The 13,756-nt window shown below is 37.6% G+C and overlaps 1 protein-coding gene and 2 pseudogenes across 1 annotated transcript in view; all 3 read left to right on the plus strand.

The window, feature by feature from the left end:
• Positions 1 to 13,756, plus strand: part of LOC102843763 (FCH domain only protein 2-like) — a 205,421-nt gene that overhangs the window by 170,089 nt on the left and 21,576 nt on the right. The window contains 2 exon segments of the mRNA XM_006899038.1: positions 2,649 to 2,752; positions 13,389 to 13,518. Of these exon segments, the coding sequence (XP_006899100.1) occupies positions 2,649 to 2,752; positions 13,389 to 13,518 (234 nt within the window).
• On the plus strand, positions 9,717 to 10,116 carry LOC102874796 (annotated as a pseudogene).
• LOC102875209 lies at positions 10,916 to 11,398 on the plus strand (annotated as a pseudogene).

Genomic DNA, 13,756 nt, shown 5'->3' on the forward strand with positions numbered 1-13,756 from the left:
GAGATGAATCAGGTAACATCACAACAGACCCAACTAAAATAAAAAAGCTAACATTAGAATACTATGAAAAACTATACTCAAACAAATATGAAAATCCAGAGGTTGTATTGTAAAGCCATAGTGCTCTTTGGATGCATGAATGGCAAAGCTTTGTCTCACATACTTTGTCTCACACACAAAGCTTTGTTGGTAGGAAAAGCTATTCCCTGGAGAAGGGCATTATTCTTGGAAAGGTGGGTGAAGAAAGAGAGGAAGACCCTCAACCAGGTGAACTGACACAGTGACTGCAGCAATGGGCTGGAGTGTATCAAAGATTGTGAAGATGGCACTGGATGGGACAAGTTTCAGATCTGCTGTTCATAGGGTCACTATGAGTCATACTTGACACACACCTAACAACAACAACATTGTTAAGCAGAAAATACTTTCACGTTATCTGATGCTTCCAATAACTGCATTTCTGAAGATGAGAGTGACCTATGCCAACATATTACATGTCCTGAAAAATTCCCTACTGAAAAAATCTGTTGAGAATTCTACATCATCATTATTGTGCCTGGATTGTAAATTAAGCTCTGTTTCTGTGTAGATGGGTGGCAAACGTGTGCTGACTGCTTATCTTTGGTAATGTCAGAAGACAGATACAGATGAGCTCTTGTCTCTTGTATTTTTTTAAAAATTCCTTCATTCACACTGTGTTTTATGCAATCATTCCCATACATTGTGTCTTGTAAAATTATTCACCATAGATCTATAATCCTGTACCCTTTCTTTCCAGATCCCCATGGGATCTTTCCGTCAAACTCTGAAATCCCATGATTTTCTCCCTTCCCAACCTCAGCACTCCCCTCTCAGCACCCCTCTTACCTCTTTCCGTTTGGACATTTATACACATCTTACTTGCTGTCTTTCTGTTTTTACAATAATAGTCTTGAAAAATACTGTATGACATGGGAGAGTATAGAAAGCATTGTGAGTGAACTAACTCAGTCTCACAAGGACAAATACTGCATAAGACTGCAAATTTTTCTACTTTACAAATTATTATCTCTTGAGCTACTACATTTAATTGATGGTTCTTAGTAGTGAACCCACACCAGCAAAAATCAGTACACAGTTCACTTGGGAATATAATCTGCTGTAGTCAGTTCCTCCAGAGATTTTTAATAGCAGTTACTAAGTGATACGCAAATTTAATACTCACTGTAGTATTTATGAGCACTATTCCTGGCTCTCCCTCAAAAATTGTGACATTTAGAAAAAAGCCAATTAGCACTTTTACTAATTTTTCTTTAAGCCATTCTAAATGTCATGAGGATAAGCCACTTGGTAAAAGATAAAGTTGTAGGTACAAATGCCCCTGCTCTATTATGCATCCTCACAGACTTGGGATAACTTAAGAGTACAGGTCAGTGCTGGTTTCATTGAAAAAGGAACATGTCTTTAAAGTGGACAGTGTTTCAGTACCAAAGTTTGCATCAATTGTATTAACATTTTTAATTTACTCATACATTATGTTTTCTAATTGATTCCCACTCTTTTATTTTGCTCTTGTGTAATTAATATTCTTCAATTTTTACCATCTTTGTGCTCCTTCACCTCCTGCCTATTCCTATATTGATTGTCCAAGGATTTACAACTTTACTTTTTGTTTCTTCATAGATGTACGTTGTATATCTGCAGCCATATGGAACTTGCTGAATAGGATTCCTTCCTACGTTATGATCTTTAGATACTAAATTATAAGCCTGTATTTTGGGATAGACCAGAGGGATTGGAAAATAATTCTGATTAATTTATTTAAAGTTAATTTAAACATACATCTTTCCCCCCTTTCTTCCTTATTCTTGTCTTGGTTATAGCAATATATTTGTGATTTTTGCTGCTCTACATTTGATTTTCACTTCATACCATAATAAGAATTATTTTTAGTTACGGCTACTAAATTTAATAATCTAATTTTTTAAAATTTTGAAAACTCGCACACAACCAGCCCAAACTTTTATAAAAAAATTTTTTTGAAAACTCTTGTTGAAAAACAATGAGTGCTAAATTTGTATAAGATTTAGGAGAAAGTTAATATTTTGAACATTTACCAAAACTAAATCATATTTACTAGGGGAAATATTTTGTATAATTAGTTAGAGTTTTAAAAAATGCTTTTTATTATCCAAAAGAAGTTACAATGTAGTTAGACCTAAAAGTCACATTAACAAGTTTAGTTAAGGTAAGTATTATGTTTGGCAATGTGGTCGTGTTCTGAAGGTTCTGCTTCCTAGGATTCCTAGGATTGGTTTTACATCGTTGTCAAGTAGATGTATTGGTAATAGACCTTTGGCTTTTGTTTCTTTTTACCAGCTAATTTATAAAATATAATTTTTAATATGGATAAATTATTAAAATGGGAAAGTATGTTTATTAGTTTATTGAAAGGTTAACACTTTTTTTTTCCAGGAAAATTATTGGTAACTTGAAAACATTTTTGACAGAATTCCACTATTTGAGTACCTGTTACTACTTTAAAAACAAAATAGCAACAAAAAAAGTCCTGAAAAGTAACTTTGAATCCTAATAGCTTCTCTGTTATAGAATGCCTTTATTTAAGGATTGCTACATACTAACTTTTTTCTTTTTCCCCCCCTCACCAGCCAGGCCCACAACTCCTCTTTCTGTAGGCACCATTGTCCCACCTCCAAGGCCTCCTTCCAGACCAAAGCTTACTTCAGGCAAACTCAGTGGGATTAATGAAATAGTATGTACTCAGATTTTGTTTTTTTAAAAATTATATAACAGTTTTGATTTAAGATGGAAATAGTATTTTCTATATGCCGCTTTACAACTAAATGCTTGAAGTTTTCTCTGCAAGTCAGCAAAGTACAGAAAAATATTCCTAACAACACTCCCGTCATTCCCCCAGATTACCTCAGTGATCCTGTCTGTGAAGCAGGACATTATTTAGGAGAGATTTCTTCAGAAAGTTGACATATTACAAAATACCATTCAAGAAACATTCCTTGACAGTTAATAAGCACTTTTCATATAATTCTGCTTACATTAAGTATTTAAGAAAGAAATAATGGCTTGTTCTTAGGCCTTAGGAGGATACTGCCAGGAGAGACCTGGAGAGATTCTGGTCTGTTGTTGTTGTTGTTATATGCCATGGAGTCGCCTGCAACTCATAAGCGACCTTATGTACAACAGCCCTAAACTTTTCTCTGTCCTGTGCCAATCGCACCGTCTCTAACACGACTACTTTCATTTTCCCCAGTCACTGAATCAATCCACTTCATTGAGGGTCGTCTTCTCCTGCGTTGTCCCTCCACCCTCCCAAGCATGACGTCCCTCACCAAGGACTGATTCCTTCTTACAATTTGTCCAAAGTATGTCGGATGAAGCTTCAGAATCCTTGTCTCCAAGGAGCAGCTTGATTTAACTCTCTCTAGGGTGAACTTTTTTGTTCTCCTAGCAGTCCCTAGTATATTCAGTACTCTTCTCCAGCACCACAGGTCAAAGGCATCAGTTCTCCTTCTGTCATCCCTAGCCATTGTCTAGCTCTCTGATGCATAACAAGTGATTGCAAAATACCTTGGCCTGAATCAGGCACACCTTAGTCTCTAGATTGACATCATTGCTCTTCAGTACTCTGGAGATGTCTCGGACAGCAGACTTTCCCAGGACAATACATCTTTTAATTTCCTGGTTGCTAGTGCCAAGAGTGTTGATTGTGTAGCCAAGCAAACTAAAACTGTTAACAGTCTCGATCTCTTTACCATCTATCATGATGCTGCTAATTGGCTCAGAGAATCTTTGTTTTCTTGATACTGAGCCTCAATCCATAGTGAAGGCTGCAGTCCTTTACTTTCTGCAACAAGCGTTTCAGGTCATCCTCAGTTTCAACAAGCAGGGTTGTATCATCTGCATAACGCAGATTATTGGATCTTCCTCCAATCCTGATGCCACATTTCTCCTCATACAGCCTAGCCTCCCAGATAATCTGCTCTGTATATTGATTGAAAAGGTATGGAGATAGGATACATCCCTGGCGTACACCCTTCCTAGTTTTGAAACTTTCGGTGTTTGCTTTGTTCTGACGACTTATAGGTTTCACATAAGCATGATCAAGTGTTCTAGGATTCCTATTCTTCTCGGAGTTAGCCACAATTTCTTGTGATCACAGCGTCAAACACCTTTGCATAATCAATGATATCTCTAGAGCATAATATCTCTAGAAAACTGCCACATCTTTTTCACATGGTGCCACTGGTATGTATGAACTAGCTGAGTGCTCAACTACTATGCTACCATACCTCTTTAATCCTGTGTGAGGCCTTCCCAAATGATCTTCCTTCTCATCTGTTCTTCTTTACTATATCTTCTGCATTTTGCCAAAATTAAATGTCTAAAAGTTTAATTTTGTTTTTTCTAATATGTGTACATCACAAGTAGTTTCCCATGTTTGTATGGTTATTTTAGCTGAATATACATTTAGCTCTTCATAAAGTTAGTTCAATCTGCATTATCAGATTAACTGTCCATCTCTCCCTATACTATAGCCTATACTTCAGCTGCTTGGAACTTCTCATGTGTTCTCTGAATACATTATGTTTTTGCATCTCCTATGTCTTCTTACTCTGTTTCTTCTATCTCAAATGCCCATCATTTTTCGATATACCAAATACCTGTTCCTGTTTTTGTATTTTTATTTTATACTGGTTTATTTACAAAGTTTGTGTGTATTTTTTTTTCCACGCCACCTTTTTCTGCCTCCCTCCACCTATTGAATTGTGCAGCCCTATGATTATACTGCATGTTTCAAAATCAGGAAAGGAGTGTGTGAGGGATGCATCCTATCTCCATAGGTTTTCAAGTTGTATACAGAACAGATCATTTGCTAAGCTGGGCTTTTTGAGGAGGAATGTGGCATCAAGACTCATCAACAACCTTCATTATGCAGATGACACATCCTTGCTTGTTGAAACTGAAGACGACCTGTAGCACTTGCTACAGAAGGTCAGAAATTGTAATCATTAATAGGAACTGAAGCTTAACATCAGGAAGACAAAGATTCTCACAACTGGGTCAATTGGTAGCACCATGATAGATGGAGAAGAGATTGAGGTTGTTAACAATTACAACTTGCTTGGCTCCACATCAACACGCAGGGCAGGGTTCAGAGCTGCTGTACATAGGGTTACTATATGTTGTCATCTTTCTTTTACCTTTTATTTCAATGAACTAAGTGAAATGAAATATTGGTAGCAAGCCTCTGAGAAGATAGTTATTATTTAAATAATATAAAAAATTACCACATCTATAGAATTCTTTTTCCACTCCTGATTACAGACACAATACATGATCATGTAAAATTTGAAAAGCATAGAAAATATAGAGAGAAAATTTATAACTAGGAAAATGTAGTGATTAAAAGTCCAGAATTAATAGCCACTTACTAGCTATTCCACCTTTATGGACAAGTAATATATTCAGAGCCTTTGTTTCCTTCTGGGGAAAATGGAGATAGAATACTTATTGGAGTGTTGGGAGACTTAAATGAGTTAATACATGCAAAACTTTGTCAGAGACACAGTTGTTGTTGTTAAGTGCCATCGAGTCTCAGGCGACTCATAGCGACCCTATGAAGGAGAGTCCTCAACGCTTGAGTATCTTTCATCTTCTCTCCAGGTTCATAGGGTTTCCAGAGGCGAGCTATTATGGAAGTGGATGTCACTTTTCCTTCCAAGCTTGTTTTAATCAGGGAGCTCCACCTCTCTGTCTGCATTGGGTAACCAACCATTAACACATTTTGACACATCCGTGTCACAGTGTTCAGCCTCACAGCAACCGTAAGTTACCGCTGTACGGCAACTTGTACACCAGGGCTATACGATCTAGAGGAATGCAGAGACATAGTAATCTTTAAATTATTTCCTCTTCTATAGTTTTGCCAGAACTAGATTTCTAAGAATTAGAAATTTATCTGACATTTAGTTGATTTCTAAATTTTTATTACTGTAAACAGTGTCTTAATATCCATATGCTTACATTTATACATGCCTTAGTTTAAAAAAAAAATTGAAGTGGTGTTCATGAACTAAAAAAGATGTAATAATTTTTAAGACTCTTGACAATTTTCCCCTCCTCTGAAAGGTTACTGTGGCTTGGAATTCCTTTTTCTTTGTGTGCTTATATATGTACTTTTCTGGAGAGAGGACCTATGCCTATCATTGTCCTCTGAAAGGGAGCTGTAAATACCTTTTCTCGTCACAGAAACCTACATTGTTCTAGATCAAGTTATCAAAATGTAGGTCACCTGGGCAGTTGGTAGAAATTTTCTTTCTCTGGCTTCATCCTAGACAAATCAGAAATTTAAGGTGGCGATCCAACATTTCTGTCTTAACATGTAATCCTAATGCATATTTATGGTAGAGAACCACGACTTTAAACTGTTCTGTACATTCGAAATATAAAATTTTAGTAACCCAATTTAAAAATCTGAGAAATTTCTTTTATGAAGTTATTTTTAAAAATTTTGCCTAGAAATTATTTTATTATACAATCATTATAAAATGACCAACACGATATTTTACAGTCTTTTTATGTGTATGTGCCCTTATCTTAGAAATTCAGGGTGTATTTTGCACTCACTGTCCATTTTTTTGGGCTAAGCCTCATTTCAAGTGCTCAGCCACAGGTGTCTAATAGCTAATAGCTCCTTTACTCGGCACTTCCCACTCCCCTGCCATTTTTCCAAAACATTATGCAGTGCATTATAAAAAGTTATGCTATATGAAGAGAACCCACAGTAGTTGATCTCAAGGCTTTCCCCAAGCATGTAAGGTTCACATGGACTGATGTGCAATTTCTAGTCAGCCTCAAGCACTGCACTTCCTGCCTCACTGCATAATAATGAGTCAACAAAAAGTTATTTGGAAAATAATTCCACTATCATTAAATATTGAGGAAGGAATCTAAATTGTATACAGTAAGTTTCTAATATTGTAGCATTATCTATTTTAAAATACACATTTTCTTATATTTTGATATGTAAGCATATAGCCACATAATGAGTGACTTTAGTATGTGAATGGATATAGCGTTTTGTTTTTTTGAGAGTTTGTTTTTCATTTTTGGTTTTCATGTTTCTAAAATAAATGAGGATAGGGTCTATGTAGTTCGCTGCCTTGTCTGTGAGACCTGACTCACATCCTGATACATAATAAGCACTAAAGAAAGATTTGTTTTGTTTGCTTAATATTTTTAAAAGTACAATATGTTGTTTGTTATTGTTGTTCTGTGCCCTTGAATCACCTGCGACCCATAGTGGCCCTATATACAGTAGTTCTGAACCTTGCCCTATCCTGAGCCAGTCTCAATAATTCTGACAAACTAACCCCAGTACCCCAGTTTGTTGTTGTTGTTGTTATGTGCCGTCAAGTCATTTGCGACTCATAGGACCCTATGTACAACAGCCCTAAATCCTGCTCTATCCTGTGCCAATTGCATTGCCTCTGACACACCCGTCCCGATTACCCCAGTCATTGAATCAATCCACTTCATAGAGGGTCTTCCCCTCCTGCGCTGTCCCTCTACTCTACCCAGCATGATGTCCCTCTCTAAAAACCTGTCTCTCCTTACAACCTGTACCCCAGTTACCGTATCAAAAAATCCATTTCATCCGAGATCTTCCCCTCCTGCATTGTCCCTCCAGCCTTCTGAGCTTAATGTCCTTCTCCAAAGACTGATCTCTCCTGGCCACATGCCAAAAGTACATGAGATGGAGTTTCCCAATCCTGGCCTCCAAGGAGAGACTTGGTTTCATTCTCTCCAAGCCAGACCTATTTGTTTTCTAGGCAGTCCATGGGATGTTTGAGATTCTTCTCCAGCACCACAATTCGAAGGCATCACTTCTTCTGTCATCTTAGGCATTGTTCAGCTCTCTGATGCATAGCAAGTAATTGCAAAGACCATGGCCTGAATTAGGGACACTTTAGTCTCTAGACTGACATCATTGCTTTTCAGCAATCTGGAGAGGCCCCTGACAGCAGATTTTCCCAGTGCAGTTCGTCTTTTGATTTCCTTACTGCTGGTGTGAAGAGTGTTGATTGTAGAGCCAAGCAAGCTGTAATTGTTAATAAGTTCAGTCTCTTCTCCGTATATCATGGTGCTGCCAATTGACCCAGAATCTTTGTCTTTTTGATGTTGAGCTTCAGTCTGTATTGAAGCCAATATTCCTTGACCTTCTGCAGCAAGTGCTTCAGATTCCTCCTCAGTTTCCTCCACAGCAAGGTTGTGTCATCTGCATAATGTTGTTGTGAGTGTTCCTCCAATCCTGATGCCATATTTCTTCTCATAAAGCCTGGCTTCCCGAATTATCTGTTCAGCACATAGATTGAAAAGCTATGAAGACTGGATGAGTCCCTTACACACTCCTTTCCTGATTTTGACCCATGAATTGTTTCCTTGCTCTGTTCTTTAAAAATTAATCTAAACATGCCTAATTTTAAAATGTGAAAAGTCTTCACAAAATGTTAGGAATTTGAAAGGGGAAAAAACCCAAACCTATACACCAAAGTAAAAGAGAAATTACATTTTTTGTATTTGTTTTCAAATCTCTAGGGATATGGCATGAACTTTATCAATGAGGAGGCATTAAAGGAAATTACAAAGGCAAGCACTGTCAGGTTTGTGATCAACAAAGAGAAAACAAGGGAGCTCTGGTGGCCTAATGGCAAGAGGTTGTGTTACAATCCTGAAGGAGCATGGTTCTAATCCACCAGATGCTCTGCTGGAGAAGTAGGGGCAATCTCCTGTGCCAGTCAGATCCAATTTGATGGTATTCAACAAGAAAAACAAAACAAAACACCAAAATACCCCCAAATCAAACCTAATAATTAAAAAAAAGTAAAGAGAAAACATTATTTTGGCAGAGGATATTTGCAGCAAGCGGTGAGTTAAATCTCAAATAATACTAAGACTTCCCAAAACTGAATTAGACTAAGGTGTGGCATCTGCTTTCAAAATAGCTTGCCTCTGGAAACTATGAATGTGAAGAAACTGTGAAGGTTATACAAGTGTTCAGGTCTTTCCTTCATATGGTCGCTATGCATTGTCTATGACTTAACAGCAAAGGGAAGAAATGCTGAAGAGAGATCAATAGAAAATTTTAAAGAGTATAACAAGAAAATGAAGCTAAGTATTATAACAAAGTGTCCGAAGATCTAGTTAGAAAACCAAAAGCGAAGAACATGCTCAGCATTTCTCAAACTTAAGAATAAGTTTAAGCCTTGAGTTGCAATACTCAAGGATTCTATGGGATACAATCCTGAATGATGCACAAAACATCAAAAGAAAATGGAAGTATGAATACTTAGAGTCACTGTACTAAAAAGAATTGGTGTACACTGAACTGTTTCAGGAAGGAACATATAAACAAGAACCAATGGCAATGAAGAAAGAATTCAAGCTGCATTGAAGGCATTAGCAAAAAACAAGGCCCCTGGGGTTGATGAAATGCCGATTGACATGTTTCAGCAAACAGACGTAACCATGGAAATGCTCACTGGGCTATACCAATAAATTTGGAAGGCAGCTACCTGTACAACTGATTGAAGAGATCTGGTTTTGTTACCCTTCCAAAACAATGGGATAGGGGGTGAAATGTCAACAGAAGTGCTATTTCTTCCTTTTTGTTGTCAGTCTGAGTGCTTGCTGTGGAAATGGGGAAGATTATGAAACCCAGGAAGGTGGTGCTGGTCCTGGCCGAACACAAAGCTGTCATCATCAAGAACATTAATGATGGCACCTCTGACCTCCCCTGTAGACTCACTCTGGTAGCTAAAATTTAGCACTATCCCCAAAAAGTGACAGGTGCCATGGGCAAGAAGAAAATTGCCATGAAGTCAAAGATTGAGTCTTTCATCAAAGTTTATAACTACAATCACCTCATGCACACAAGGGGATATCCCCTTGGACAAAACCATTGTCAACAAGGATGTCTTCGGAGACCCTGCTCTGGAACACAAGGCGAGGTCAGCCAGGATCAAGTTTGAAGAGAGGTACAAGACAGACAAAAACCTAAGGTTCTTCCAGAAGCTGAGATTTTTTTTTAGAAACTGAGATTTTTAAATCTTCTATTTCAGTCATTCAAAAATAACTTCCCAAATCCCTCCAAAACAATCCCACACACAAAACCCTCCCATGATCCAACAGTGTGGAAATTACCAAATAATATCGTATGCAAGTAAAAATTTTGCTGAAAATTATTTTAAAATCTCTTGGAATGGTCTATCAGCAGGGAACTTGCAGAAATACAAGCTGAATCAAGAAGAGGCCATTGATCTAACTTTACATCAACAAAGAGATCATTTTATCCATTCAATCTATTCAGATTTACTCCATCCTGAAGGCTATAGTCTTTAATCTTCTGCAGCAAATGTTTCAAGTCCTCTGCACTATTAAGGTCTGCTGAAGAAGGAAGGTCATTATATCCTCCTGTACCAGGTGGATCTGATTTGACAGTACAAAAAAAAATCCTAGCAAGGTTATGTATTTGCTTAATGCAAGTTGTTGAGTAATCTTCCTCTAGTTCTAATGCCACACTCTTCTTTGTATAGTCCAACTTCTAAAATTATTTCTTTAGCATACAATTTGAATAAGTATGGAGAAAGGATAAAACCCTGACACACACTGTTCTTGATTTTAAACTAAGTAGTGCTCCCTTGTCCTGCTTGGTCATCTCCTTTTTGGTTAATGTATAAGTTCCACATGAGCACGATTAAGTGCTATCAATATCAAGAAAACAATCTTCATAGTGTGGAGCCCTGCATCCTCCCTTCCCCGGCTCCAGGAAGTGTGGGGGTTTCAGCCGGCTGGCCCACGAGGTGCATTCTGGGACAGCGGCAACACCAGATCCAAGATGGCAGCCAGCAGGAGGCTGAGGAAAGAGCTTGAAGAAATCTGCAAATGTGGGATGAAAAACTTCTGTAACATCCAGGTTGATGAAGCTAATTTATTGACCTGGCAAGGGCTTATTGTTCCTGATAACCCTTCACACGCTAAGGGAATCTTTAGAATCGAAATCAACTTTCCAGCAGGGTACACAGTCAAACCACTGAAGATCACCAAAACTAAGATCTACCAAACGAACATTAATGAAAAGGGGCAGGTCTGACTCCCAGTAATTCGTGCTGAAAACTGGAAGCCAGCCACCAAGACTGACCAAGTGTTCCAGTCCCTCATAGCACTGTTGAATGACCCCCAGCCTGAACACACTCTCTGGGCAGACCTAGCCAAAGAATACCCTAAGGACCGTAAAAAATTTTATAAGAACTCTGAGGAGTTTACAAAGAAATTGGGGGGGGGGGGGCTAACAACCAGTGGACTAAAATCTGCAGACTGAGCCAGAGAATGTGAGCAGAGACCCCAGTAGTGTATTTAGACCCCCACCAAAGCAGGACTCTGTGGAGAATTGACCGTGCCACCACCAGGCCTACATTTGTGACAGTTACTAACTTTCTACAGTTTTCTTAATCAGAAGTGGTCTAGGTAACCTGTAAAGAAAGGACTAAAAATTTAAGATGTTCTAAAAAAGAAAAAAAACAATCTTCACTACTGGACCATTAGGCAACATCATGATAGAGAAAGTTGTCTATAATTTCATTTTACTTAGATCTACAATAAGATCTCCAATCAACATCATTGGTGATAGCAGTCAGGACATCAAAACATATGTTGCATTGGGAAAATCTGCTGACATGTACCTTTCCAAAGTGCTAAAGAGCAATGATGTCACTTTGAAGACTAAGTTACTCCTGATGCAACCATAGTATTTTTAATTGCGTCCTTTGCATCTGAAAATTGTACAGGACTAAGTGTGGGAAGCCAAATTTCATACTAAATACTTATAATAAACCAAATGCTATATCAGGATATGAGGGAGTTGTGGATACAAACTGGAATTCACCCTGAAGCACCAAGGCAGACCTTAGGTGTCATAGGAGTTAAGCGTTAAGGCAGACCTTAAGTGGACCTTAAGCATTTATACAATTCTTGTATTTTCTAACCCTTCCATCCTGAGTCAAGCATAAGGTTTTCAACAGAAAGAGCTTAGCTTCATTTGCATAGCATTCTCTTTGTGATTTATTCCCTGGCAATTTTCAATAAAGGCACAGGGAAGCTGGGTTTGGGGCTTCAGTTTTTAAAACTGAGCATCCCCTGCTTTACCTCTCCATTTACAGATACATTCTTGGTGTTCTGTCTCGTTTTCTATACTTCCTTTGTTCGACAACAACTAAGGATGACAGAATTATTGATGACTTTAAACTGTGATGTTGGGGAAGAGTAGTGAACATCCCTTTGGCTGCCAAAAAAAAAAAAAGTTCTCTTTTTGGAGGAAGTTCAACCGCACTCATTAGAGGCGAGGATAGTGAAACTTTTGAACGTGTGTTCAGAAGGGACCAAGCCTTAAGGCATGCTGAGAAAAGTGGAGAGACAGAGAAAGAGGAAGACTCTCAAAATAGATTGATATATTAGCTGTAACAAGGAGCTGGAGCGTATCCGTGATGGTGAGGATGGTATGATAGGTCAGGGTTCATATCTGCTGTTCCCTGTTGCTGTGAGTAGTAGTCAACTTAATGGCACCTGAAAACAGCAATATGACTAATTCATAAAAGAAAATATACATTCTATTTTTATCTGTTAAATTAGCTGTGTTTTTGTTTGTGGGGTTTTTTAAAAAAAATTACTTTTTTATAGTTTATGCGTTTATTTCTGGCAAGGGGACAGCCATAGGTATTCTCATAAGTATATATCATTTTACATATACTTATTATGTGCTGTCAAGTCAACTCTGACTCATAGTGACAGTGGCTCTGAATCTTGCCCTATCGTGAGAACCATCCTCGTCTGAGCCTACCCCACTGCTGTGAGGGCAGGTGTGTGTCATAAATACTTAGATATATATGATGTGTGTCATGTAAGTTACTGTCTATAAAGATATGATACTGAATAATTGTTTTGGGAAGAAGTTTGGTATTAGTTATGAAGAGTTATAGTAATCCTATTAGTAATAAAGTAATGCTATTTATTACTTCTTGAAGTCTCTATTAAGCCTTCTTAAGCAGAAGATGTTTATGCATAAAGACCCTCATTCCAGCATTATTTTATTTTAAAACCACCTTTTCTCCCATTTGCAATATATTCTTGAAAATTATTTCATCTATGATCTCTGAATTTGAACTGTTAAAACTAACAACATTAAATTTGATTTGGAATATTAAAATTAAACTTACATACCAGCTAAATGTTTTCTGTCAGGGGAGCAGTTGTAGCACTTTGGTTTTTGTTTGTTTTACTTATTGCATTTTAATAAATAAATTTTTGTTTTTAAGCCCAGGCCATTCAGCCCACCTGTAACTTCTAACACCAGCCCACCTCCTGCTGCCCCTTTGGCCCGGGCAGAAAGTTCTTCCTCCATCTCATCATCTGCTTCATTAAGTGCAGCCAATACTCCAACAGTAGGTAAGTGATTATCAACAAATACATGGGAAATTTACCTCCTAACATTTGATCAGGATAATGATGATGATTATTTTATTGTCCTAATAAAGAATATAACAGTAGAAATTTTATCTGGAAACACATTCTCAATTTATTGACGTTTTCCTTTTCTATAATCTGTATTATCTGAGTAAAGGGTTTTATTCTTGCCAATGTTAAAGAAGCATCAAATTTTTAACTGCTTGTCAGTCTAAGGTGG

The sequence above is a fragment of the Elephantulus edwardii genome, unplaced genomic scaffold (assembly GCF_000299155.1).
Source record: "Elephantulus edwardii isolate Elephantulus edwardi_28Jun2011 unplaced genomic scaffold, EleEdw1.0 scaffold00244, whole genome shotgun sequence".
NCBI lineage: Eukaryota > Metazoa > Chordata > Mammalia > Macroscelidea > Macroscelididae > Elephantulus > Elephantulus edwardii.